This window comes from Callorhinus ursinus, unplaced genomic scaffold (assembly GCF_003265705.2).
Source record: "Callorhinus ursinus isolate GAN/ISIS: 27379988/994484 unplaced genomic scaffold, GSC_fseal_2.0 scaffold100, whole genome shotgun sequence".
In the NCBI taxonomy this organism is placed as follows: Eukaryota; Metazoa; Chordata; class Mammalia; order Carnivora; family Otariidae; genus Callorhinus; species Callorhinus ursinus.
The window spans coordinates 1,265,045-1,288,982 of record NW_027397162.1 but is presented as its reverse complement, the minus strand read 5'-3'; the positions used below and the strand labels follow the sequence as shown (position 1 = coordinate 1,288,982).

Genomic DNA, 23,938 nt, shown 5'->3' with positions numbered 1-23,938 from the left:
GCTCCGGCTGGCGCTGTAGGCTCGGGGCTGGTCCGGGGATCCCCCCGTGCTGGGTGACGCGCCCTTTGGTCATCCCGCTCCACGCCCTTGACGAGTGGCTTGAGTAGGAGCCGCCAGGCAGAGACTTCGTTCCCCGCGTGCCCCGCTCTAGTCTTCAGCGCCTCGCGACGAACGCTCCCTCCAGGAAACAGCACAACACAGGTCGGCGGTGATCTGGGCTCCCATAAAGCTTCCCCCTCCAGGAAGAGATCCGGGAACAATCCCCTATGTTCTAAACACAAGGGCTTCATGTAGGAGGAGACGCCTCAAACCCGCCTCCTCATCTGGGAAGGGGGGGCAGAACAGCCACTTCCTCACAGTATTGTAAAGATTAAATGAAGCGTTCAGACCCGCGTATGGGACGCGGAGAACTATCAGATTCCGTCAAGGTCGCGTTGCTCAGGGCAGCCACCGCGAGCCCCCATTTCACAGACGGGCAAACTGAGGCTCACGGGGTCGCGACCTACCCAGGCCTTCCGGAGTTCGGCAGCGGCGGCAGGGAGGGTGGTCCAGGCCCAGGACAGCACCGTCCGGTTCGCCGGGGGCTAGAACACTAGTCGCCCAGGTAAGTCCCTGACGCCGCGGAGGCGGGACTCCAGGCGGAGCGGCTCCCTGTACCTGCCATGGCGACGCTTCCGGACCAACCGGAAGCATACCGCCCGGAACTACAACTCCCAGGAGCCCGCGCGGCACGTCCTGGTCGACGCCGGGGGAGCGGCCGCCATTGTCCGCCGCCGAGGTGAGGCGGTTGCCGAGGCGGTGAGGCCGTCGCTGCCGCCGACGCCGCGGACGGGGAGGGTCGGGAGAGCGAGCGGCAGGACGCGTCGCCTGCCATCGGGGCCAGCGCGGCGCCAGGGCGGGTCCCGCACCCGCCCTTTCCGCCCTGGCTTCGCGCCCCCGTTTCCCTTGGTTCTGCCACCCTCCCGCCTGCCGCCTCCGGGCTCGCGGCAGCGCTGGGCCGGCTGGGCGGGCCCGGGGGAAACCCTGCACGTCCGGCCTGGCGCCGGGTCGCGGCCGCTGGCCCGGCACGCCTTTGTCTCCCCCGCCGCGCGCGAGGATCCCAGGTGCACCGCCGGGCCGAACCTTGGAGCGGAACAAAAGCCGGACGCCCCCGGCCGAGCGGTCCCGAGTTTGCTAAGTCGCTTGCCGAGAGCGGCGGGGACCGGCTCGCAGGGGTGGGAGGCCGGGAGCCGCGGACCAGGTAAGGCGGGCCGCTCGCCGGCCCGGGCCCCTGAGCGTCGCATGCGCCCCGGGGGTAGTAGAGGAGGTCGGGCGGGAGGCCAGGCAGCAGGTGATGAGGACGCCTCTGAGGCCCTTACGGGGAATGAACACCTTTCTTTCCCCAGCGGGCGTTTCTCGTCCCCGCGGGTTCACCGGAGGCGCTGAAGGACGACGTCGAACGTGGGAGGGGAACAGGCCTCGGTTCCTTTAAGCTTGCGGTGGCCGCGGACTTCGTTAAGTTGCAAACAACGGTGCAGAATAGTTTGCCTACTTTGAATTTTGGCACAGGTCCCGGTGTTCCCGGGGCCCAGTAGGCGTCCTGGTGCTTTAAACACACTCTCAGGAATCCGCAGGGCTCTGCCAGTTGGCCTTGAAACCCTCAGAGAGGTCTCGGGACTTGCACAAAGACTTGGAACCTAGGCAGTTGGTGGTCTGGGCGCCACACCAGGAAACAGACAGGCTTGGGCCTGGTAGGTTTTGCAGGTTGATTTCTTGCTTGTCTCCCCTCCTTCCTTCTAGGTAAAATTTGCATAACATAAAATTAACCATTGTAGACTACAAGTCAGTGGTTTTTGCTGTATATTTAGAGAGTTGTGAAATAAAAAACTATCTAATTCCGGAACATTTTCATCACCTCCCAAAAGAAACCCCTGCACCCATTAAGCGGTCAGTCCGCATTCCTCCCTCCCCGCCAGCTCTAGGCAGCCACTGATTTTTTGGGCGGTGCAGGTAGATTTTACAGTAATTTTTGTAAGTCACCGAAAAGTTACCTGGAAGTTGTCACTGGCTGTCTCTTGGGAGCCATTGACAAATTTCCACCCTCTCATCCTGGATTGTGCTCTTTTTTTCAGCTTATTCAACTCACTCTTCATTCTGTTGTTTTTGACATGTAAATTGTTTTTTCATTTTTTTTTTTTTTTAAGATTTTATTTGTCAGAGAGAGAGAGCGCACATAAGCAGGGGGGAACAGCAGGCAGGAGAAGCAGGCTCCCCACTGAGCAAGGAGCCCCACGTGGGACTCAGTCCCAGGACGCTGGGATCATGACCTGAGCCGAAGGCAGATGCTTAACTGACTGAGCCATCCTAGCATCCCTAAATTCTGTTTTCTTATAATGCTCCCCAGAAGTCTTCTGTTGCTTCTGTGGATGGGCTGTCTTTGTTCCCTCTGGATCTTCTCCAGAGAAAGGACCACTTTTGTGTTTTCCATTTGTCATTAGGTTGGTACTGCATTTGCATTCCGTGAATCACCCGAATCCTGTGCACCTGGGCAGGCACCTGGTCACTTGATCTTGTGAGATGGCAGCCATCAACCCGTGGGCCTCGTGGGGTGAGTCCAAATTCTGTTTCTTCTGGGCCGCCTCAGCAGCAACCTGCTGCAGCCAGGGGTCAACCTGGGCAGGAGCTGAGGGTTTTGGGAGATGGAGGGGGTCTCTTGGTCTTGGTATAGAATTAGAACTGAGTGACATTTAAAAAAGAAAAAACGGGCACCTGGGTGGCTCAGTCGTTAAGCGTCTGCCTTCGGCTCAGGTCATGATCCCAGGGTCCTGAGGTCAGGCTCCAAATCGGGCTCCGTGCTCAGCGGAGAGCCTGCTTCTCCCTCTCCCTCTCCCGCTCCCCCTTCTTGGGTTCCCTTTCTCGCTGTGTCAAATAAATAAATAAAATCTTAAAGATTAAAAAGAAAAACAACTTGGTTGTTGGTGAAAAGGGAAACTTGTTGGTGTAAAACACCATGTGATTTTTGTATATTTTATAGTCCTAAGATGTCTTATTAGTTCTAAGAGATTTTCTAGTGATTTGTGGGATTTCTTAGACAGTCATACATCCAATCAGAATTTCTCTATCACTGCTATATTTTACCTTTATTTTTGTTTTTCGTTTTTATAGCATTGGCATATAATTTAAGAATAGTGTTAAATAGTGTGATGTCAGTGGTATACTATCTTTAAGTTAGGTTTCATATATCTGTCAGTGAGGACATCGAGGGGGAGTGTCTTACTACTTAGATTTTCTTTAAAAATTAGGTAATGTTAAACATTTTATTAGATATCTCCTTAGCTGTTTAAGGGATTCTGTTCTTAATTGTTCTGTGGCTACATCACATCAGATTTTCTAGTAGTGACTTACCTATGCATTTCTGGTATAAATCTAGCTTATTATGTTGGATTTTGTCACATGCCCTTGGGTTCTGTTTATGGAACTTTGTTACACCCGTTAGTGAGGCAGATCTCCTTTTCCATTTTGTTGCCTTTAGTCACTAGGATTGTTGTCACAGTGCCTTTCCTTTACTTGTCCTTACCTGATCTGGTGCAGGTGTCCTTACAGACCAGTCCTGGGGAATGGCGGCTGTTGACCCATGGGCCTCCTGGGGTGAGTTAAGAGCCTGTGTCCCCATTGGCCATGTTGGCTGCTTGTCCTGGCTTCTCCCAGAACTGACCTTCCTTGGCCAGGAATCAGAGCTGGGGGATTTAGGGCTTGGGAGAGTGGGGGCCTCTGGTCCAGATCTGTCTCTGTGCAGAGCTGGAACAGGAAAGGATCAGAACATGGCACTGGGAGATAAAGTGATGGTGACACCTCCAGGACAGGGTGCATGAGAATAAATGTGTGGCCATTTGTGGCTCAGGCCCAGAAAGGATGTGAATGGCACTGCTCCTCCTAGACAGTGCCTCAGAGCAAAGGGGGGCAGTGCAGGGTTCATGTTTAGGCACATCCCTTATCTTCTCTGAGCCCCATTTCCTTCATCTATAAAATGAGGAGATGAGTCTTTTCCTTTGCCCAGCAGAGAGGGCCAGGAACTGGCTCTCCCTGAGCCCTCTCCCCAGGATAAAGGACTTATGTGGGCATAGTTCTGGCAGGGAGAGCTGCCTCTGTGACTTTGTTTTCCTCCCCAGCTCTATGTCCTCAGGACTCCACCTGGCATGTGGAAGAGAACCCCGAGGAGGAGAGGAGGGCCACTGGGCTTCCAACAGCCCAGATCCAGGTGAGGGGGCTTCTACTTTTTCCTGAAGGGCTGTCCTGTTCCCTAAGGTGTCCAGGTGGTCCCCCGCCACCCTAGTCTATGTGTTCCTCACTGTATAACAGCTAGAGTTTGGGTAGAGAAGGAGTTGGCCAGAAGTTTATTGCTTTCTGAGCATTCAGGAAGAATTTAAACATTTTTCTATGACTTGGAGCCACATTATCAACCAGCCTCTTCACATTCCTGAGCCCTAGCTGTGCTGTGTGTTATTTTGGGGGATCAGGGGCAACCCTTTTAGCTGGCAGCCCCCCTTTCCTCCTCCCACCTTACCTCATGTATTCAGTGCCTGATTCAGTTTGATGCTGTCCTGTGAGCTCTGTGCTTGCTGAGAGGGGAACATGGACGAGTTCAAGCCCTGGTTCTGAGGAATTCTCAGTCCCTTTTCCAAGATGGTTCACTCAGCTACCGAGACCTCATGGCCTGCTGGTGGTGTATATGTGGTTCAGGACATGAGCTTGAGACGCTTAGGGAGGCCCCAAGCCTTGGAGGAGCCGAGCCCAACTAATGTCTTGGGAAGTGGGTCAGTCTGCATAGAGTCATCGGGGCGCAGAGCAGCCGGAATCCCTCCACTGTGGGGAGAGAGACTGCCGGGAGACATGACACACTTGCACCAAGACGTGAAAGGGATTCAGCAGCCTGGTGAGCAGAGGCCTGGCCTTGTATAGCGCCACTGGTGTGTGTTGGGTGCGGGGGCAGGGATACCGCATGACCAGCATCTGGGTGAAGGCTGACCCCAATTAGAATTTAGGATGGAGAGGCTAGGACGAATGCTGCCAGGCCCCGAATGCCTGCTGCAGAGCCAGGGCTCCATCCTGGTGGTAATAAAGAGCCTCATAAGTATTGGGAGCAGGAGGCGCCCGTGTCTAAGATGTGGCTGGAAGGGTGTCCCTGGCAGGAGCGTGGGGAGAAGGGGGCTGTGGGAAGCAGGCTTGCGTTTCAGGCGTCAGTGTGACCAGGGCCTAGGAGAAGACCTGAGAGGTGTAAGGGAGTCAAAGCAGGGGAACTTTGTGACTGTAAGGGCATAAGGGCGGCTCCTGAGAGAAATAGGGCAGCAGAGTTGATGCGGGAAAGGTGGCAGGAAATAGGGTAGCGCGGGGTAGGTGGTATTGGAAAGGTGTCATCTCCCTTTTCTCCTGCCCAGCCTCTTCATGAGAGGCAGCCACTTACAAACAAAAATTTTTTATAACAACTGTATTAAAATATTATTCACATACCATAGGTTCACCCTTTTAAAGTGTATAGTTCTGTGATTTTTCATATATTCACAGAATTGGACAACCATTACCATCCAATATCTACTTCTAGATCATTTTCATCACCCCAAAAAGAAATCGTGAACCCATTAGTAGTCACTCCCTGTTCCCACCGCCCTCAACCCCTGGCAACTACTAATTTATTTATTTGTCTATTCTGGACATTTCACATAAAGGGAATCATACAATATATGGCCTTTCGTGTCTGGTTTCTGTTTTTAAGGATCATTTATGTTGTAGTGCATATCAACATTTTATTTCTTCTTATGATTCAGAGGCAGCCATTTTTAACTTACTGTTTTTGGTTCCTTAGGGTTATCTCCATATTTCTAAATGAGAGATTTTCATCCTGATTCATGAAATTTACATTTACCTTTTTGACTCCCTACTATGAAAGATGAAGAAAAATAGTTTCATTACTATATTTAGGTTTTTCTTTTTTAAGTTAAAATAATGGATAAAGCAAATATGAGATATTGAGATATATAAATATTAATAAAATTTCAACTTTATGCCTCCCCCAAATTAAAAAAAAAATGTAATGGAATCTCCCAGTTTCAAAGCTGACTGGCGAAGTGCATCGCAAGCTCGCTGCTCCCACATGGCAGCACTGCTGTCCTAGGAAGGCAGCCGGGCCCGAACCACGGGACGCAGAGTGGTGGTGGTTTGGCATCAGAACTTGGGTGACTGTGGTGTTCGCTGCTGCTATGATACATAGTCCTTTTTAGATTCTGTAACAGAATCAGCAGTGAGGCTAGGCTGAAAGATGGGCCCCGAATCAGTCGCTTGGGAACAGAAGTTAGCTGTAATAAAATGCTGTGAAGAAACCTTAATAACCACTGGCCTGCACTCTGCTGTTAATTTATGTGAGGGTTTCTGAGAATTACTAGGGTTAATGCTGAGAAAATAAAATGGAGAATTAAAATGACAACACCCTCCAATGTCTGAAGAGTTGTGATTTCTGAGTACATGGTCCTCGCCCCCTCCCCACACTCACTTCGGATTTTTCCCTGTGGAAAACTCAAGACTTGAATCATGGGAGTTTTATATTAAGCGAGGTCTTCAGGAACACTAACAAGAGCTCTGTATGTCCTTCTATTGTTCCCTCCAAATTAAATACTGAAATAAAGCATTCACCTGGTGAAAACTTCAAGTGCTGTCATCCCTTGTTATCTGAGTAGTCCATTTTGGGGAACATTAATGTTAGATAGTGAAGTTTCAACTAGTGGGAGCCCAGATCCAATTATTTTGAAGAATAGGGAAAATAATAATATCCCATCTAAAAAATACTCCAGCCAGCATCCTCAAATGTGGAAACTCTCAAACCCCGGTATAACAATCCACCAATGCTTTCTGCATGATAAACATGCACATAAACAACAGTTATACTCCGCACTCATCTCTTGTTGTCTTGAGGATGTGCACATAGTTAGTTGTTTTCCTTCTCTGCAAAGAACTTGCACTAAAATACTAATGAAATTGTGAAGATGCCAAAGAAGTACATCTGAATTTCCCCAGATTCCATGAATGGGCCAACTGTCCATGATTTCAGATAATGCAGGAGCTGAAACCCATCTCAGCACCCTCTGCATCTTCCCTCAAATCTTCCCAAGGCGGCTGGTTAGCAGATTCCATAAAGTGCTGTAGAGAGCCCTGGTAAGTGCTCATACATATGTACAAGGTGAAATGTCTAAGAATGATTGTAGGAAATTTGGGTGAGACATTTTCCAGTCATCCTGGCAAATGTTTGTAAAGTACAAGTTTAAGTAAGGGTTACCTGGGAATGGAACGGCTCACTCCTTCCTGTCCTAGCTTCTAGGGTCCCTCTTGTACCCACAGCTGGTAAGACTGGTCCCTGACTTCCCCCATCTCTTCTTTCTGTTTAACATCCAGTCTTGGTTTTGCATTTTCTGCATCTTCAAGGCCTCCAATGAACTCTGGGCCCCAACATAGAGCTATTCAGCGGGGGGTGTTTTTTTTCTTCCTGTTTGGCAGTCCACGATTCCTTCCACTTTGATAACATCTACTGGAAATCTGGAAATACTTTTTTGTTTTTAAGATAGTATTTATTTATTTGACAGAACACAAGCCAGGGGGAGTGGGAGAGGGAGAAGCAGGCTTCCCCCTGAGCAGGGAGCCCGATGCGGGGCTCAATCCCAGGACTGGGATCATGACCTGAGCCAAAGGCAGACGCTTAACAACTGAGCCACCTGGATGCCCCTGGAAATACTTACTTGTTTAAAGTTTTGTTTGGACAAATCCCATAATTACAGAAAAGTATGAAAAGTAATCAAACACGGGCTCCATTACTCTAAATGAACAGTTAATGTTTTGTCATATTTGCTTAGTTTTCCTTTTACACAGTGTCCAGTCACATTCTTTTCCCATGCTTACGCAGAATGACTGCTTATGGTGTGTACATGGCTAATTTATTTTCACACTCATACATCATCTATTTCTATACGTATCACTTAGTAATATTCTATTTTTAAAGATTTTTTTTTTTTTAAGTCATCTCTATACCCAAAGTGGGGCTCGAACTCACAACCCTGAGATCAGGAGTCTCATGATCTATTGACTTGAGTCAGCCAGGTGCCCCTATTCTATTTTTTTTAAAGCAGTGCTTTTCCTATCTAGCTTTTCTATGCCTTTCTTTGCTTATTCAAGGCCGACTTTAAGGTCCATCCATGTGATAAGTTCATTCCTTTTGCCCTCTGTTCATCCTTTTCATGGATGGGCTTAGAAGTTCCCTGCCCCCACCATTTTTGCTATTCCAGGAAAAGCTGTGTGAACATTCTTGTAATTTCACTTTGTGCACACATATATATGTTAATGTAGACATACCCCTAGAAGCAGAATTATGCTTAGTTTTAGGGTGCATGTGTGTTTTCAATATGACCAGTGCTGCCATGTGGCCCTTTGAAGGTACAAAGCCTCTTGTCACCACTCTGGAATAGTGCCTGTTTCCCTGCATCTTTGCTGCCACTTGGCAGTGTCAGGTCTTTTAATTTTTGCTTATCTCAAGACCAAAAAGGTTTATTGTATTACTTTGCACTTCCTTGATTGCTAGTGAGATTGAGTCTGTTTTCATATCATTACTAATCGGTGTTTCTCTCTCATTAGATTTGTGTACTGTCTGACCTGTTGAGATGTAGGCATTCTGGATCCTGATTCTTTGCCTTATACGCATTGTCTTTTCCCAGTCTGTAGCTTGTCTTAACTTTGTGGTGTCTTACCAGTCAGATGTTTTCCAGGATATTTTTGTCAAACACACCTGGCTTTATTTAGGGCTAGTGTTTTTGTGTCTTGTTTTAAGAACCCTTGTATTAAAAAAAAAAAAAAATCTGTCCTGTTCCTTTATATTTGTTATGTTTCTGAGGCCTTCTGTTACGTTGGTGGGCCTCCTGAAGCAAGTGCTGTGTCTTCGTGTTCAAGGAATTCTTATTCTTTCAGAGCCCATCTGGTATGGCCCTGTCTTGTTTTATACTGAAATCTCCAATCGGGGAAATGGAATTGCAGTTCACCGAAAGTTGGATGTATCTGCTGCCCATATTCTATTTTCCTTTTGGCCCCTGATTTTGGTGGTCGCCGCCTGTGCTGCACATGTTCCTCGTGTGTCCAGGGCTCCTCCGGTCTGTGTTTGCCAGGAAAGAGCAGTGAGGCTGTCTTTGAGCATCCTGCTTTGCTGTGGCTGAACCAGTCTGGTTCCTGATTGGCCTCCCTTTGTATTTATGTGTCTGTGTATCTGCCTCCCAACAAGTCTCACTCTAAGCTCCGTGGACCTGGTTGGGCCAGGACCATCAAGTTGGTTGTGCTTCCGGTTTCCCGGGTATGCAGTTGACTGTCAGGCCACAGACCTCCCAACCCCGTGTCCTGTGGAAGAGGTTTCAACTCCAGGGTTGCTGGTCACCTGAGCAGCCTTAGAACCTCACACATTCTTGTGTGTGAGAAGGGTCTGGGCAGTGTTGCCCAAGTGTAAGTGCAGGGCAGTTGGTGGTCATGCTGCCCACAAGGTGGAGTGGCCAGTTGGGAGGTGGGACAACCGGCAAGGCTCTCCTGAGTACAGACTCACCTGTTTTCAGCCTGGTTCTCACTCCTGCCTTCACTGTATCATTTAAGATCAGGGCCCAGAGTCTCCCCTGGGAACTTCTTGCACTGTAGCCCCTTCTAACCTGTGGGGCTGGGATCTCCTCTGCTGTTTCCTTGGTCTGGCACACTTTCTCTGTTCCCCATCTTGCAACAGTGTGTGGGACACCACCTGCCAATGGCCTCTTCTGGGTATTTCCCATTCTTACAAAACTTTGGGGGATTTTTAAACCATAAGGTGGAATCTGAACCTTGTGTTAGTTCCTATTACCATTGTAACAAATCACTGCAAACCTAACGGCTTAGAACAATATAAATTTACTCTCTTGTTCTAGAGCTCAGGAGTCTAAAATGGGTCTGTAGGCTCTTGGCAATCGGCCAGCTCTATCTTCCCATTGATGCCTCTTGTTTGGCATATATTGTTATGTCTTCTCCCCCTCAGAAGTCAATAAATGATAATATTTCTCAAAGACAAAAGAAAGGGGGGGGCTCTCTGTAGGGCTGTGTTCCCTTTGGAAGCTCCAGGGGAGAATCTGTTTCTTTGCTTTTTCCAGCTTCTGGAGGTTACCTGTATTTCTTGGCTCACAGTCCCCACCTCCATCTTCAACGTGCATCACTCCAACCTCTGCTTCCAATGTCCCATCTCCTGCTTTGACTCAGACCCTCCTCCTCCACTTAAAGGGACCTTTGTGATTATACTGAGCCCACCTGGATGATACAAGATAATCTTCCCAAATCAATATCCTTAACGTAATCACACCTGTGCAAAGTCCCTTTGTCATATTAAGATAACAGTCATAGGTTCTGGGGTTTAGGATGTGAACGTCTCAGTGGGGGGCATTATTACAAACACCCGTGTTCAGTAACAACAACCATCAGCTATCAGCTTTCTGCCTTTCTTTTCATCTATCCTGGCACTTTTTGAAAACTGGAATATCTTAAAGCAGATCTCAGCTGTTCTGTCATTTTGCTTATAAACACTTAAGTGTGTATTTCTAAAAGGTACATAATTTTTAGGAAATACCTTTATCACTACCTTTATCACATCCAATAAAATTAACAGTAATTCCTTATTAGCTAATACCCAGGCAATGTTCAGCTTTTTCCACTTGTCCCCAAAATACCTTTTATGGTTGGTTTGTTCAAATGAGGATCCAAAAAAGGACCACACGTTATGTGTGCTTCATATACTGAAGAAATTAGGTCACTTGTCTTGTTGATTTGCCTGATTTTGCTCTCTTGATGTCATTGGGTGAGTTCCTCTTCCCTTTGTCTCCTGTAAACTGATCATTGGACTGGAGGGCTGAGTAGATTCAGGTCCCATATTTTGGGCAAGATTACATCATTGGTGGTGGTGCTGAGTCCTTCCTACTGTGTTGCATTAGTGGGCACAGGATGTCTGGTGATCCCATTTTCGGATGATGTGATGTATTAGGCTAACAATAGCTGCCTCTCCATTAGTCTTCATGTTATTTAGACATGTTCGTTCCCTGTCTGCCTTTCATGTGTGATTCAGCAGTTGATGATCATTGCCAATGTCCACTATTTGATTAAAGGTTGCAGAATCACTTTCAGTCCTTCAGTGTCTACTAGATGTAGTTCTTCTATACCTTTTTAAATTTGTGCACGGGGATTCCATTATGGTCTTGGGAGGGGTGGTTAGCCTGGTGGTTGACTTGTGGCTCAGTTCACCAGGTTGATAGCTGCCAGGGTGTGGGTTTGAACCCTGTTAAGTATAGGTGAGCTTGTAAGCCATCAAGTAGATACCACCTTCTGGGGAAATTAGGTGGTATGAAGTGAGCACAGCAGGAGAATCCTGGTTAGAAAATATGGCCTCCCACCTGTTCCCCCTGGTGTGATGGCTCCGTGAAAGGACACTGAGCTTATGATTTCAGCTCATTTAGGCTTTGTGCACTTCTCTGTCCAAATGTTCATTTAAATTAAAAAGTTTATGTTATGTAAAACATAGAAGCATCACCCATTAAGGAAACTGAGGCCTAGGCAGGTCTAAAAAAGAAAACCAAGGTATTGGCCTTGATGAGTCCAAGGTTAGGCATAGTTTCACTGAGAGGTTGTGCTGAGCAGTTTTAAGTGCGTTTTGGAGTAATGGAATCACTGCAGCAGAATCAGTTCTGTGTTTTAAGCCAAGCATGTGTGAAGGTGGAAGGGGAGCAATTGAGACTGACAGAGTAAAAGTTGGCACACAAGACCCAGTCATGACAGTTGACCCTGATCAGAGATTACAAGCTCAGTTTGCCTTGACTAGCAGGGGCAGAAAGGATGGCCATGGGAAAGGCAGTGACATAGCAGGCTGTGAAGGCATATGGGTAGAGGCTCACAGGACTCTTAGAGTGGAAATTCACGGACACAGACAGAGGTAAACCAGAAAGCCAGTTTCCCAATGGAGGGGAGAACCTAGAAGCTGTCAGGGCCTGTGGGGATTCTAACATACTACCCATGTGACAGCTCACTCCCACTGCCACCACAAGGGAGGGCATACTCCACTCCACCCTGGACTTGCTGAGATAACTGAGTGCTTAAGAGCACTGTGAGAGGGGCGCCTGGGTGGCTCACTCGGTAAGCATCTGCCTTCAGTTCAGGTCATGATCCCGGGGTCCTGGGATCAAGTCCTGTGTCGGGCTCCCCACTCAGTGGGGAGTCTGCTTCTCCCTTTCCCCCTCCTCCCCCCCTCGTGCTCCCTCACTTGCACGTGTGCGTGCTCTCTCTTTCTCAAATAAGTAAATCTTGAAAAGAGAGAGCACGGTGAGGGATGCATTTGTTGCCAAAGTCAGACTTATGTTATAATTCATCTTCCTCTCTAGTTTTCTAGTGAGCATTCCTGCTTCTGTTTTTCCTAAAAAGCTCAGTTGGAACATTTTAAAACTTCTTTTTAAGTGCTTTTTTTTAAGTTTTGTTTTGTTTTTTTTATTTGACAGAGAACACAACCAGGGGGAGGGGCAGAGGAAGAGGGAGAAGCAGACTCCCTGCTGAGTGGGGAGCCTGACGTGGGGCTTGATGTGTGGCTGGATCCTAGGACCCTGGGATCATGACCAGAGCCGAAGGCAGAGGCTTAACCCACGGAACCACCCAGGCGCCCCAAAACTCAAGTGCTTTTTGACAACAACTGTAGCTGATTCTCTTTGGCCTGGGCTGCTCTCCTCAAACCTGTCTCACTCTGAGCTCCAGTCCTTGGGACAGAAAAGATCTGGAAATGGAAACCTCCCTATAGTGGCCAGGAAGACAGCCTGTGGATATTTAGATCATCCATCCAGGTGCTAGATCCACATGTTGAGCAGACTCCAACCCAGTGCTTGTAGTCTTAAGTATCTTCATTTCCAGAGAAGAAGGCGGGCATTGCCCTGGTGGGAGTCCCATTCTTACTAGCCAGTATTACTAGAATTGGATAAGAGCCTTAGGAGAGACCTGCTCATCTTCATTGTGGTTATTATGGGGCCACATACCCAATTCCCTAAGAGTACATCCCAAATACAGGGCCCTTGGGTTGCTCCCAGTGGGACCTGACCCAGATCAGTTAGAGAACTGAACGTATCCAGGACAGTTCCTCTATACCCTGTCTCTTTCCCAGTGCAGTCAGCCTCACTCTATCCCCAGAGAATATGGGAGGGTGTGGCAGCAGGCTGAGGAGGAACATCTGTGCTCTTTTAGGAACCAGTGACCTTCAAGGATGTGGCGGTGGACTTCACCCAAGAGGAGTGGGGGCGGCTGGACCCTGTTCAGAGGACCCTGTACCGCGATGTGATGCTGGAGACCTATCGGCATCTGCTCTCTGTGGGTAAGGTGGAGCTGCCTGAGTAAATGAAGCGATTTCCATTGCAATACTTTCTGCTACTCTGTTTAAAAGCTCACAGGCTATAACTGTGGTAATGAATATTAACTAGATTTTTATTACCATTTCACAATGTATACAAATATTGAATCATGTATACCTGAAACTGATATTATCTCAATTTAAAAAGTTACCAATCGGGCGCCTGGGTGGCTCAGTTGGTTGAGCGACTGCCTTCGGCTCAGGTCATGATCCTGGAGTCCCGGGATCGAGTCCCGCATCGGGCTCCCTGCTCGGCGGGGAGTCTGCTTCTCCCTCTGACCCTCTTCCCTCTCGTGCTCTCTATCTCTCATTCTCTCTCTCTCAAATAAATAAATAAAATCTTTAAAAAAAAAAAAGTTACCAATCCTTGGGGCGCCTGAGTGGCTCAGTTGTTAAGCATCTGCCTTCAGCTCAGGTCACTGCTTCTCCCTCTCCCACTCCCCCTGCCTGTGTTCCCTCTCTCGCTGTGTCTCTCTCTGTCAAATAAATAAACTCTTTAAAAAAAAAAGTTATCAATCCTTAACACCACCAACAACAACCAATAACACTCTTTGGTAAATCAAAAAAAGACCTCATGGGCATCTCAGAAGGATTGAGATGATCTTGAGCCCTGATGTTCAAGGACTAATTCCTAATGCTTATAAAGCATGAAGTGGGAGAGACTGTGCTTATTCTGCCTGAGTGAGAACTCAGGGAAGAATAGGCAAAGGCAGTTTACAAAGCTGTGTTTTTCCTCCACACACAGGGAATCAGATTGCCAAGCCGGAGGTCATCTCTCTGTTGGAGCAAGGAGAGGAGCCATGGTCAGTGGAACAAGCATATCCTCAAAGCACTTGTCCAGGTGAGGGCAGGCCCCAGGTGGGAGCAAGGAACTTTCCTCTAAGCCCTCTTTGTTTGAGAACTGGGCTGAGGCCGTGAGGAGTTACCTTCCTCAGACATTCACAATTCCCTCCAAGGAGCTTTATCCCATGTATTGACTTTTTTGCAGCTGTTGATACAGAGCAAAGATGGCCACCTTGTTAACAAGGTAACAGTTTTTGTGAGCTGCAGTTTCCCTTCCTTGCCATCCACTCTCCTGATACCACCTCTCATATTCTCTGCTGCCCCTCTCTCGATGATTTCTCGCTCACTTACCCGCTTTTAATTTGTTCTTATTTCCTTTATTGCCAGACTTGTAGCGAGGGGCCACAGACCCCTCTTCTTCTTCTTCTTCTTTTCTTTTTTAAAGGTTTTTATATAGGTAATGTATTTACATGGCTCAAAAAACCCAGAGCTACATAAAAGGAGTAAGCTGAAAAATCTCATTTACTTTTGCTGCTGTTGTTTACATTATTCTTCCCATACCCCTCCACACACAGGGCACACACAAAGGTAACCACTTTTTTACTATAAAATTTTGAGCTATTTTCTTAGCTCCAGGGTGCCCTGGGGATTATAATTAACATTTGATTTTATGACTCTCTAGTTTGGGGATTATAATTAACATCTGATTTTGTGACTCTCTAGTTTGGATTAATACCACTAATTTTATAGTGTACAAAAATTTTCCTTCTGTATATTTCTGTTCTCCCCCATTTATGCTGTTATTGTCACAAATTACATGTATATATCATATGTCCATCAACATAGACTTACAATTATTGCTTTGTTTTTGTCTTTTAAATAAGATAGGGAAAAAAGTTACAAACAAAAAATGCATTTGTAACATCTTGTTATATTTACCTATGTAGTTATCTTTATTGGTGCCCTATATTTTGACTTACTGTCTAGCGTCCTTACATTGCAACGTAAAGGACTTCATTTCTTTTAGGGCAGATTTACTAGCAGACTCTCAGGTGATGCTTATCTGGGAGTGCTTTCCTTTCCTCTTCAATTTGGAAGGAAGGTTTTGTCAGGTACAGAATTCTTGGTTGACAGTATTTTTCTTTCTAGCCCCCATGGTTTCTGAAGAGGAATAAACTGTTAATCATATGAGGATCCCTTGTATGTGATGAATTTCTTCTCTCTTGCTGCTTTCAGGATCCTCTCTTTGGCTTGTAATAGTTTAATTATGATGGGTGTTCTAGATTCCCAGGAATATACTCTAACTTTTCAAAGCCCTGTGGCCATCTCATCCCTCAGCTTTTTAAAAATCTTTTTGGTTTTGTGTCTTGTTTCCTCAGCTATTTTCCATCATCTCAGGCAGTACGACTTTTTTAATACATTGCCTGTAAATGTTTAACAAATACCTGCTCCGTAGAGGCTTCTAGCCCTTTACAACCTTTCAAGGGAGGTCTTCCAGGGAACCACCAAATAGGTCAAATAATGACTGTTCTTTGGGAATGAGGCTTTGGGAAACCTCCAGCTGTAGTACCTCTAGGACCAGAAATAAGGGCTGTAATTTTCCAAGGCTGCTGCTGAGCTGGGGAGCCAGAGATGGGACTGTTAATTTACAGTGCCACAAAGCTCACTGTTATAAAAATTCAGCTGTTTTACTTGAATAAACTCTTCCCTTGGCTGCTTCAAGACTGATTAATTTATAAAATTCTGAAGAAATTGATTCTGACAGTTTTTGCCAGTGTTATGGTTGCTCTTAGGGAATGGTGAAATTTCCCTTATTTTGCCCCTTTTTTGCCCTTTTTACTGACATCTTGCCGCAGATAATCAGTTTTAATAATTTCTGTTGTATTTTTCCAGTTTCTTTATACAACTACAAACATATAGGGATATGATTATTTTCATCTAAAAGTAGATTATGATATACACTGTTCTGTATCTTGCTGTTTTCAATTTAACAGTGTGCCATAGCCTGCTCTTAAGTCCTGAAGGTGGAGGTCTTCTCATCCATTCTAATGAACTGCTGTTTTTTGGAGTCTCATCAGTTGCCCCCGTTCAGATCTGAAAGCTTCCATTAAGGGCTCATGAATTCCAGTAGCTTTCACTCTGCTACTTGGTGCTGACCATCCTGAGTTACCACCCTGGGCCAGGTGGTTCCACCAGCTCCATCCTCCCGTGTCTGCCATCTTGTAAACCACCTCAGATATCTCCTTGATCTCGATAAATCAGGAATCTCATTGCTTCCTTCTAGATGATGTTCCCCCTCTTCTTGGTGCACATCCCTGGCACCAGCCTTCTGTGAGTCCCCTAAGCTGGAAATTGAGAAGTCATCCTGACCTCCCACTCTTTCCTCTCCAAGAAGCAATCTGTCTTCTACCTCCTGAGATTTTCGGCCTCTGAAATGTCAGCTGTGTCATTCAGCTTCCACCAACATCATTCTCAGTTTCCTTACAAAATTCTAGCTCAAGTTAATGCGTAAATTCTTATTATTAGTTACCTCAAGTGTTATATCTAGATTTATCTTCCTGAAGTCGTCCATTATGAGGTCTCTGTCAGTAAACCTATAGTGGTTAGAGTAGCCTGTTAAATAACTCTGACTAGATTTCAAGACCTTCCAATTTTTTCTGTTATTTTTCTCATTTTCTGACTAGGTCATGCCGTATAAGAGCAGTCTATCTGTACTCAAGCAAGGCTTGAAGGCCGAGCTTATGTCATTTCTCTGTGTGAAACCTTCCTGGGTTGTTTCTGTCAGTGCTGATCTCCTTTTCCAGCCTCCCACCCACCCAGCATCTACATCTCTGCAGTCTCTCAGTGATACACTGTGTGTATTGTCCATAACTGTTTAGTATGTCCTCTCATCACATAGATTCTAACCTCCTGGTTAGCCTGTACTTTGTTGTCTTGTGTCTGGTGCTGGATACTCAGGCCACAAGTATCGAATATAAAGTTGGGCAAGAATGATTCATTTGGTCAGCTCTATTTCCTAAAGTTTCTTTTGGAAGGATTCCAAGCTTTATGGTCATCATTCCCTAACTTCTAGGAGCTAAGCTTGAAATTGGTAATAAATGCCAGTTGTTGAGCGGAGTAGAGCCCCTTTTTTAATGGACTTGGATAGTAAAAGCAAGGAAATGGTGTAGAGGGAATAGAGAAGAAAACCGAGAGGAAGAGGACAAGGGTCTAGGTCCGGTCAGGTGTCTGTGGCTTTACACCCTGGGGTAGGGTGAGCAATGACAGCCCCCACCCCTACCCCCCAAAGATGTCTACGTCTTAAACTGATGAATATGGTACTTCATATGGCAAAGGGGCTTCTCAGATGTGACTACATTTGGAGCTGGAGAGATTATCTCGTATTATCTGAGTGGGCAGTCATAACGTCCTTATAAGAGTGAGGCAGTAGTGTCAGAGACAGAGAAAGGAGATGTGATGATGGAGACGGGATGGAACGATAGGCTTTGAAGATGGAAGAAGGAGCTGTAAGCCAAAGAATGCAGGCAGCTTCTAAAAGCAGGAAAAGGCAAGGATGTGGATTCTCCCCTAGAGCTTCTAGAGGGAGGCTACCCTGATTTTAGCCTAGGAAAAGCCGTTTTGGACTTCTGACTTCCAAAGCTGTAAAGTAATAAGGTTTGTTATCTGAGGCTGCAACACGTGCGGTAATTTGTTACTTCAGAAATAGGAAACTAATACAGACCCTTCAGTTGTTGGAGGACTGACACCTCAGCAATGATGATGGGTGGCTTCCTTATATTGAATTTGCCAAACATTTCACTGGATTCACGATCTTTTTTTTTTTTTTAAAGACTTTATTTATTAGAGAGAGAGAGAATGAGAGAGAGAGAGCACATGAGGGGGGGAGGGTCAAGGGAGAAGCAGACTCCCTGTCGAGCAGGGAGCCCGATGCGGGACTCGATCCAGGGACTCCAGGATCATGACCTGAGCTGAAGGCAGTCGCTTAACCAACTGAGCCACCCAGGCGCCCCTGGATTCACGATCTTATGGAATGATTGGAAACATCCTGTAAGGATAGTGCAGAGTCAGCCTTTAAATACAGATTATATCAGTCTATCCCTCCCTTGTCTTCATCATAATATGTTGCCTTTCAAGTCTGTCTCTGTGTCATTACCCTACAAATGATTCCGTAGTTATTAGAAGAATTGTAACTGTACAAGTATCCTTAAAGTGTGGTGATTTTTGAGCTCTTGAATTTTGTCACTGACTGAACAAATAGGAAATGATGTGATAGTTTATTATCATAGATAACATCCTTGCTTAAAACTTTTGTTGGTGATACTTTCTCTTAACCCCACCCCCTCCTTTTGGCGGGGCAGGTGTCAGAATAGGGGAGGAGTCAGGATATTGTAACACAGAAATGATTTAGAACACTTTAATCATTAGAACATTAGTTAAAGGCCTGGTTACTTATTTACTTTTGTAAGCAAGTTATTTCTTACTTTTTTACCTTAATAGTATTCACTGTGTCCTTTGTCAGGGATCTCCCAGACCACCCTTAGGTTCAGTGATTCACTAGAAGGACTCAGAGGACTCAAAAGTCATTATATTCAGAGTAATGGTTTATGACAGTGAAAGGATACAAAGCAACGTCAGCAAAGGGAAAAGGCACATGAAGCAAGTCCGGAGGAAACCCAAGTGCAAGCTTTTCAGTAGTCATTTTCCAGTGGAGTTGCAAAAGACACGTTTAATTCCTTCAGCAGTGAGTTGTGACAACACGTATGAAGTGTCATCTACTAGGGAAGCTTGCCTGAGCCTGGGAGTCCAACGTGTTTATTGGGGATTGGACATTTGGGTGCACAGTGCCTGCATAACTGACTGCAATCACTGAAGCTCCAGATCCCCAGAAGGAAAGCAGGTGTTCACCATAAATGATATTTGTACGAACTATTTACAGATATCGAGACAGTGTGCTTCAAGACCTCAAGCATGCAAAACACTCTTGTACCATTCTAAGACCTCAATTCCTGGTAGTTGGCCAAAGTCTAGTCATGAAACAGGCCTTTGTGGGAATGTGCAAAGTTTGAACAACTCAGGCATGCAGTTAACTTTTTTTTTTTTTTAAGATTTTATTTATTTGAGAGAGAGAGAGAGAGAGATAACGAGAGAGAGCAGGAGCGGGGATGAGAGGGAGAAGCAGGCTCCCCACTGACCAGGGAGCCTGACGTGGGACTCGATCCCAGGACCCTGAGATCATGACCTGAGCTGAAGGCAGACGCTTAACCAGCCTAGTCGCCCAGGCGCCCCATGCAGTTAACTCTTTACCACACACCCTTATTCTGGTCTTCCTTTCCATGGGAAAATACCCCTAAATGGTTTTTGCTGGTATCCATTACACACTTATTCTGGTTAACATTCTTTTTTTTGTTCACTTTTCACTATTCTCCTTTTCCCTACTACAATCTTTCTCTGTGTTACAGTTTTATTTAAAAATAAGTCCACATTTGCCTTTTCAATAATATGGACAGTAAATCTCACTTTTCCCACTCTGTTCTTAGAAGTTTTTTTCTCTGTGCTCTCATGGCTTTTTTTCCGATTATTTCAGAGTGGATGAGAAATCTTGAAAGCAAAGCATTGATCCCAACACAAAGCATTTTTGAGGAAGAACAATCCCATAGCATGAAGTTGGAAAGATACATATGGGATGATCCTTGGTTCTCCAGGTTAGAAGTCTTGGGATGTAAAGACCAATTAGAAATGTATCACATGAACCAGAGTACAGCTATGAGGCAAATGGTCTTCATGCAAAAGCAAGTGCTGTCTCAAAGAGGTTCTGAATTCTGTGAACTTGGAGCGGAGTATAGCCAGAACTTAAACTTAGTTCCGTCTCAGAGAGTTTCTCAAATAGAACATTTCTATAAGCCTGATACAAATGCTGAAAGCTGGCGGTGTAACTCAGCCATAATGTATGCAGATAAGATTACCTGTGGAAATCATGATTATGACAAAGCCTTGCACCAGTCTGTACAACCTATTCAGCATGAAAGGGTGCAAACTGGAGAGAATCTTCTCAAATGTACTGATGCTGTTAAATCTTTCAATCATATACTACATTTTGGTGATCATAAGGGAATGCATACAGGAGAAAAACTCTATGAATATAAGGAATGCCATCAAATCTTTAACCAGAACCCATCATTTAATGAACATCCACGACTTCATATTGGAGAAAACCAGTATGATTACAAAGAATATGAGAATATCTTTTATTTCTCATCATTTATGGAGCATCAAAAAATTGGTACTGTAGAGAAAGCGTGTAAATACAATGAATGGGAGAAAGTCTTCGGGTATGACTCATTCCTTACTCAACATACAAGCACTTACACCTCAGAGAAACCCTATGAATATAATGAATGTGGGACATCTTTCATTTGGAGTTCTTACCTTATCCAGCATAAGAAAACTCATACTGGAGAGAAACCCTATGAATGTGATAAATGTGGAAAAGTGTTTAGGAATCGTTCAGCCCTTACTAAACATGAACGGACTCACACTGGAATAAAGCCCTACGAATGTAATAAATGTGGAAAAGCCTTCAGCTGGAATTCTCATCTAATTGTACATAAAAGAATTCATACAGGAGAGAAACCTTATGTATGTAACGAATGTGGGAAATCTTTCAACTGGAACTCACATCTTATTGGACATCAGAGAACTCATACTGGAGAGAAACCTTTTGAATGTACTGAATGTGGGAAATCTTTCAGCTGGAGCTCCCATCTTATTGCGCATATGAGAATGCATACTGGAGAGAAGCCCTTTAAATGTGATGAATGTGAAAAAGCTTTCAGGGATTACTCAGCGCTTAGTAAACATGAAAGAACTCACTCTGGAGCAAAACCATATAAATGTACAGAATGTGGAAAATCCTTCAGCTGGAGCTCACATCTCATTGCCCATCAGAGAACTCACACAGGAGAGAAACCGTATAACTGTCAGGAATGTGGCAAAGCATTCAGAGAACGCTCAGCCCTCACTAAACATGAAATAATTCATTCTGGAATCAAGCCTTATGAATGTAATAAATGTGGAAAATCCTGCAGTCAGATGGCTCACCTTGTTAGACATCAAAGGACTCATACTGGAGAAAAGCCCTATGAGTGTAATAAATGTGGAAAATCCTTCAGCCAGAGCTGTCACCTTGTTGCTCATCGGAGAATTCACACTGGTGAAAAACCTTATAAATGTAATCAATGTGAAAGATCCTTTAACTGTAGCTCTCACCTTATTGCACACCGGAGAACTCATACTGGAGAGAAACCATATAGATGTAATGAATGTGGGAAAGCATTTAATGAGAGTTCTTCCCTCATTGTACATCTAAGAAACCATACTGGAGAAAAACCCTACAAATGTAATCATTGTGAGAAAGCTTTCTGTAAGAATTCTTCTCTTATTATTCATCAGAGAATGCACAGTGGAGAGAAACGCTTTATATGCAATGACTGTGGAAAAGCCTTTAGTGGTCACTCAGCCCTACTTCAACATCAGAGAAATCATAGTGAAGAGAAACTGTGAATTGAATTGATAGATTTTTCTTTTATTGTACATTTGGCAACACATTGAAAAAGAAAAAAAAGTATAAATCAAGAGGGGAAATTCTTTAGTAAGAATTCAGGAAGACTTATTATTCAATAGAAAATATCTTCTTAGAAGAAACCTATGAATGAAAAGACTGGAAAAAGCTTTCAGCAGTTATGTAGCCTTTATTTAACATCAGATAATTACAGTGATGAAAACTCCAAAGTCCTCTAATGGTCCACCAGGAATCCTACTTAAGGAACATGAATGGAGGGAATGAGACTTCTTTTCTAGGGAGATCTCAACTATTTGTGGATCAAAGTGCATTGTTAAGGGGAAAACCTTATTCTGGGAAGTTTTTCAACTGAAAATACACTTTTGCATCAGGCTGGAATGCTAGATGGGAAGCTTTATAGTAACATCTTGTTCATAATTGTGGAAATGCAGATTTTGCTGTTATAAAGGGAGGATGTGGGTGCCCTTTAAGGAACAGAATATGAAATACTAAATCTGAATTTAAGAAAAAAATAGTATTGAATGGGATATTTACTGTTGGTCAAGATTAACCTTAGAAAAGATTAGTAAATGAGATTACTAATGGTGGAAAGATTGTTACCTAGAAGTATGAGACTGATCAAGAGGTGACAGTTTATGACCCAGTGTGTCAGTGTCCATGGTTACTCATGATTGCATCGTTGGACAATTCATTTGTAATTTGTTTTAGGCAATCACTGTAAGTTATAATTGTGGACACCGCATCAATATACAAAATGTTACGGAATAAAAAGGACACAAAATTGTACATACATATCTATTATAACATCTAAAAAATGTATACAGATAAAGACTGGAAGGACCCATGGAGAAATTAACCTGGTTAATTTAAGATTTTTTAAAAATTTTACAAACATACAGCACTTATCATGTGCTAGACTTTGTTTTAAATGCTTTTCAAATATTGTTCAGTCTCCTTAATTCTATGAGATAGGTGTCTTTATTATTCCAGTTTTGTAAATGGAGAAACTGGGGCAGAGATGTTGAGAAACCTACCTAAGGACACACAGCTATTAAGAAATGGAACTGAGATTGTTTGGCTCCAGAGTCATGTTTTTAACTACTATGTTATGCTGCCTCTCCAGTGATTTTTTTTCCCTAATTTTTTTCTTTTGTTCAGTTTTCTATAGTAGATATTTAATAATAAAAATCCAGAAAGCCCAAAACAATGAGAAATAAAGTTACCTGGCTCTCTGTCCTGAATGATTTCTGGTAACATGAGAGCTAAATTCCCTTTGGAATATGAAATCTGGATTGGACATTCAGAATCACTGCATTTTCTGGGACCTGGGTTCCCTAGGATTTCACTACCCATAACCTTGAGGATTACAGCACAACAAATGGCTGGAAGACTCACCGGAGGTTTGGGCAATGCTGAGGAAGGCCCCTTGATGGGTTTAGAATGGCCCTCATGGGACAGACAGCAAGAGACACCACTGCACATGGGAGCAATATTTCTCAAGGTCTCCCTCAAATTCAGTGTTTATGTTTTCTTCTCTAGCTGAGAAGATTGCTTGATAGTAGGGGGGCTTCAAAGGGAAGGGAGCTCACCACTTCATCAGAGTGAAGAAGTCTCTCTTTTCCTAGTGGAAAGGAGCGAAGATGGATGAGAGGATTTAGGTGACTTCTCTCCAGTTCACAAATATTTCCTGTATTTCCCTAAAGTAGGGCTATAATTAGAGGCCGACAATTCTTGGATAGGTTTCAAGGGTATGGGTTAGAAATCTAGGATACAAAAGGTTCATCTAGTTCTTGCAGGGCCCATGACTTCCCATTGTCTGAGAAAGCGGCCGACTGGTGTGGGGCGGCTGTGTTCACCATATCCTGTAGCTGGAACTCACGTAGGTATGTGACATCTGATTCCCTACCTTTCAGGGCTTAATGCATAGTGGTCACCCAATAAATGTTGCAGGAGTAAATTACTGAATGGATTTCTCATGTGATTTGTGCAAAGACCTTTAGAGAGAATAGAATTAGCAACATCTCTGTAAGAGAAAGCAGTATGTATCAAGTCATAGTGTCACTATATGGGTATAGTATTCTAATACCCGATGTAATACACTGAGCAAATTCAATTTCTCTGATTTAGGGACCCCA

The 23,938-nt window shown here is 44.7% G+C and overlaps 1 protein-coding gene and 1 long non-coding RNA gene across 3 annotated transcripts in view; one reads left to right on the top strand and one right to left on the bottom strand.

Moving 5' to 3' along the window:
• LOC112806879 (uncharacterized) overlaps positions 1-613 on the bottom strand; it is a 7,105-nt gene extending 6,492 nt beyond the window's left edge. The window contains exon 1 of the long non-coding RNA XR_003203963.2: positions 1-613. This exon is cut by the window's left edge and continues 142 nt beyond it. This is a non-coding gene — a long non-coding RNA (uncharacterized lncRNA).
• Positions 614-744: 131 nt separating this feature from the next.
• On the top strand, positions 745-23,768 carry ZNF606 (zinc finger protein 606). 2 transcript variants are annotated; one of them, XM_025848893.2, is made up of 7 exons: positions 745-1,240; positions 2,478-2,587; positions 3,571-3,627; positions 4,149-4,237; positions 13,279-13,405; positions 14,187-14,282; positions 14,430-15,132. In XM_025848893.2, exons 2-7 carry the CDS (start codon positions 2,557-2,559, stop codon positions 14,462-14,464), a joined length of 435 nt encoding a protein of 144 aa, XP_025704678.1. In that variant the 5' UTR covers positions 745-1,240; positions 2,478-2,556; the 3' UTR covers positions 14,465-15,132. The 2 variants fall into 2 exon arrangements, with proteins under 2 accessions (XP_025704678.1, XP_025704676.1); XM_025848891.2 differs by lacking the exon at positions 14,430-15,132 and adding an exon at positions 19,809-23,768 and having other exon boundaries at positions 752-1,240.
• Positions 23,769-23,938: the final 170 nt, after the last annotated feature.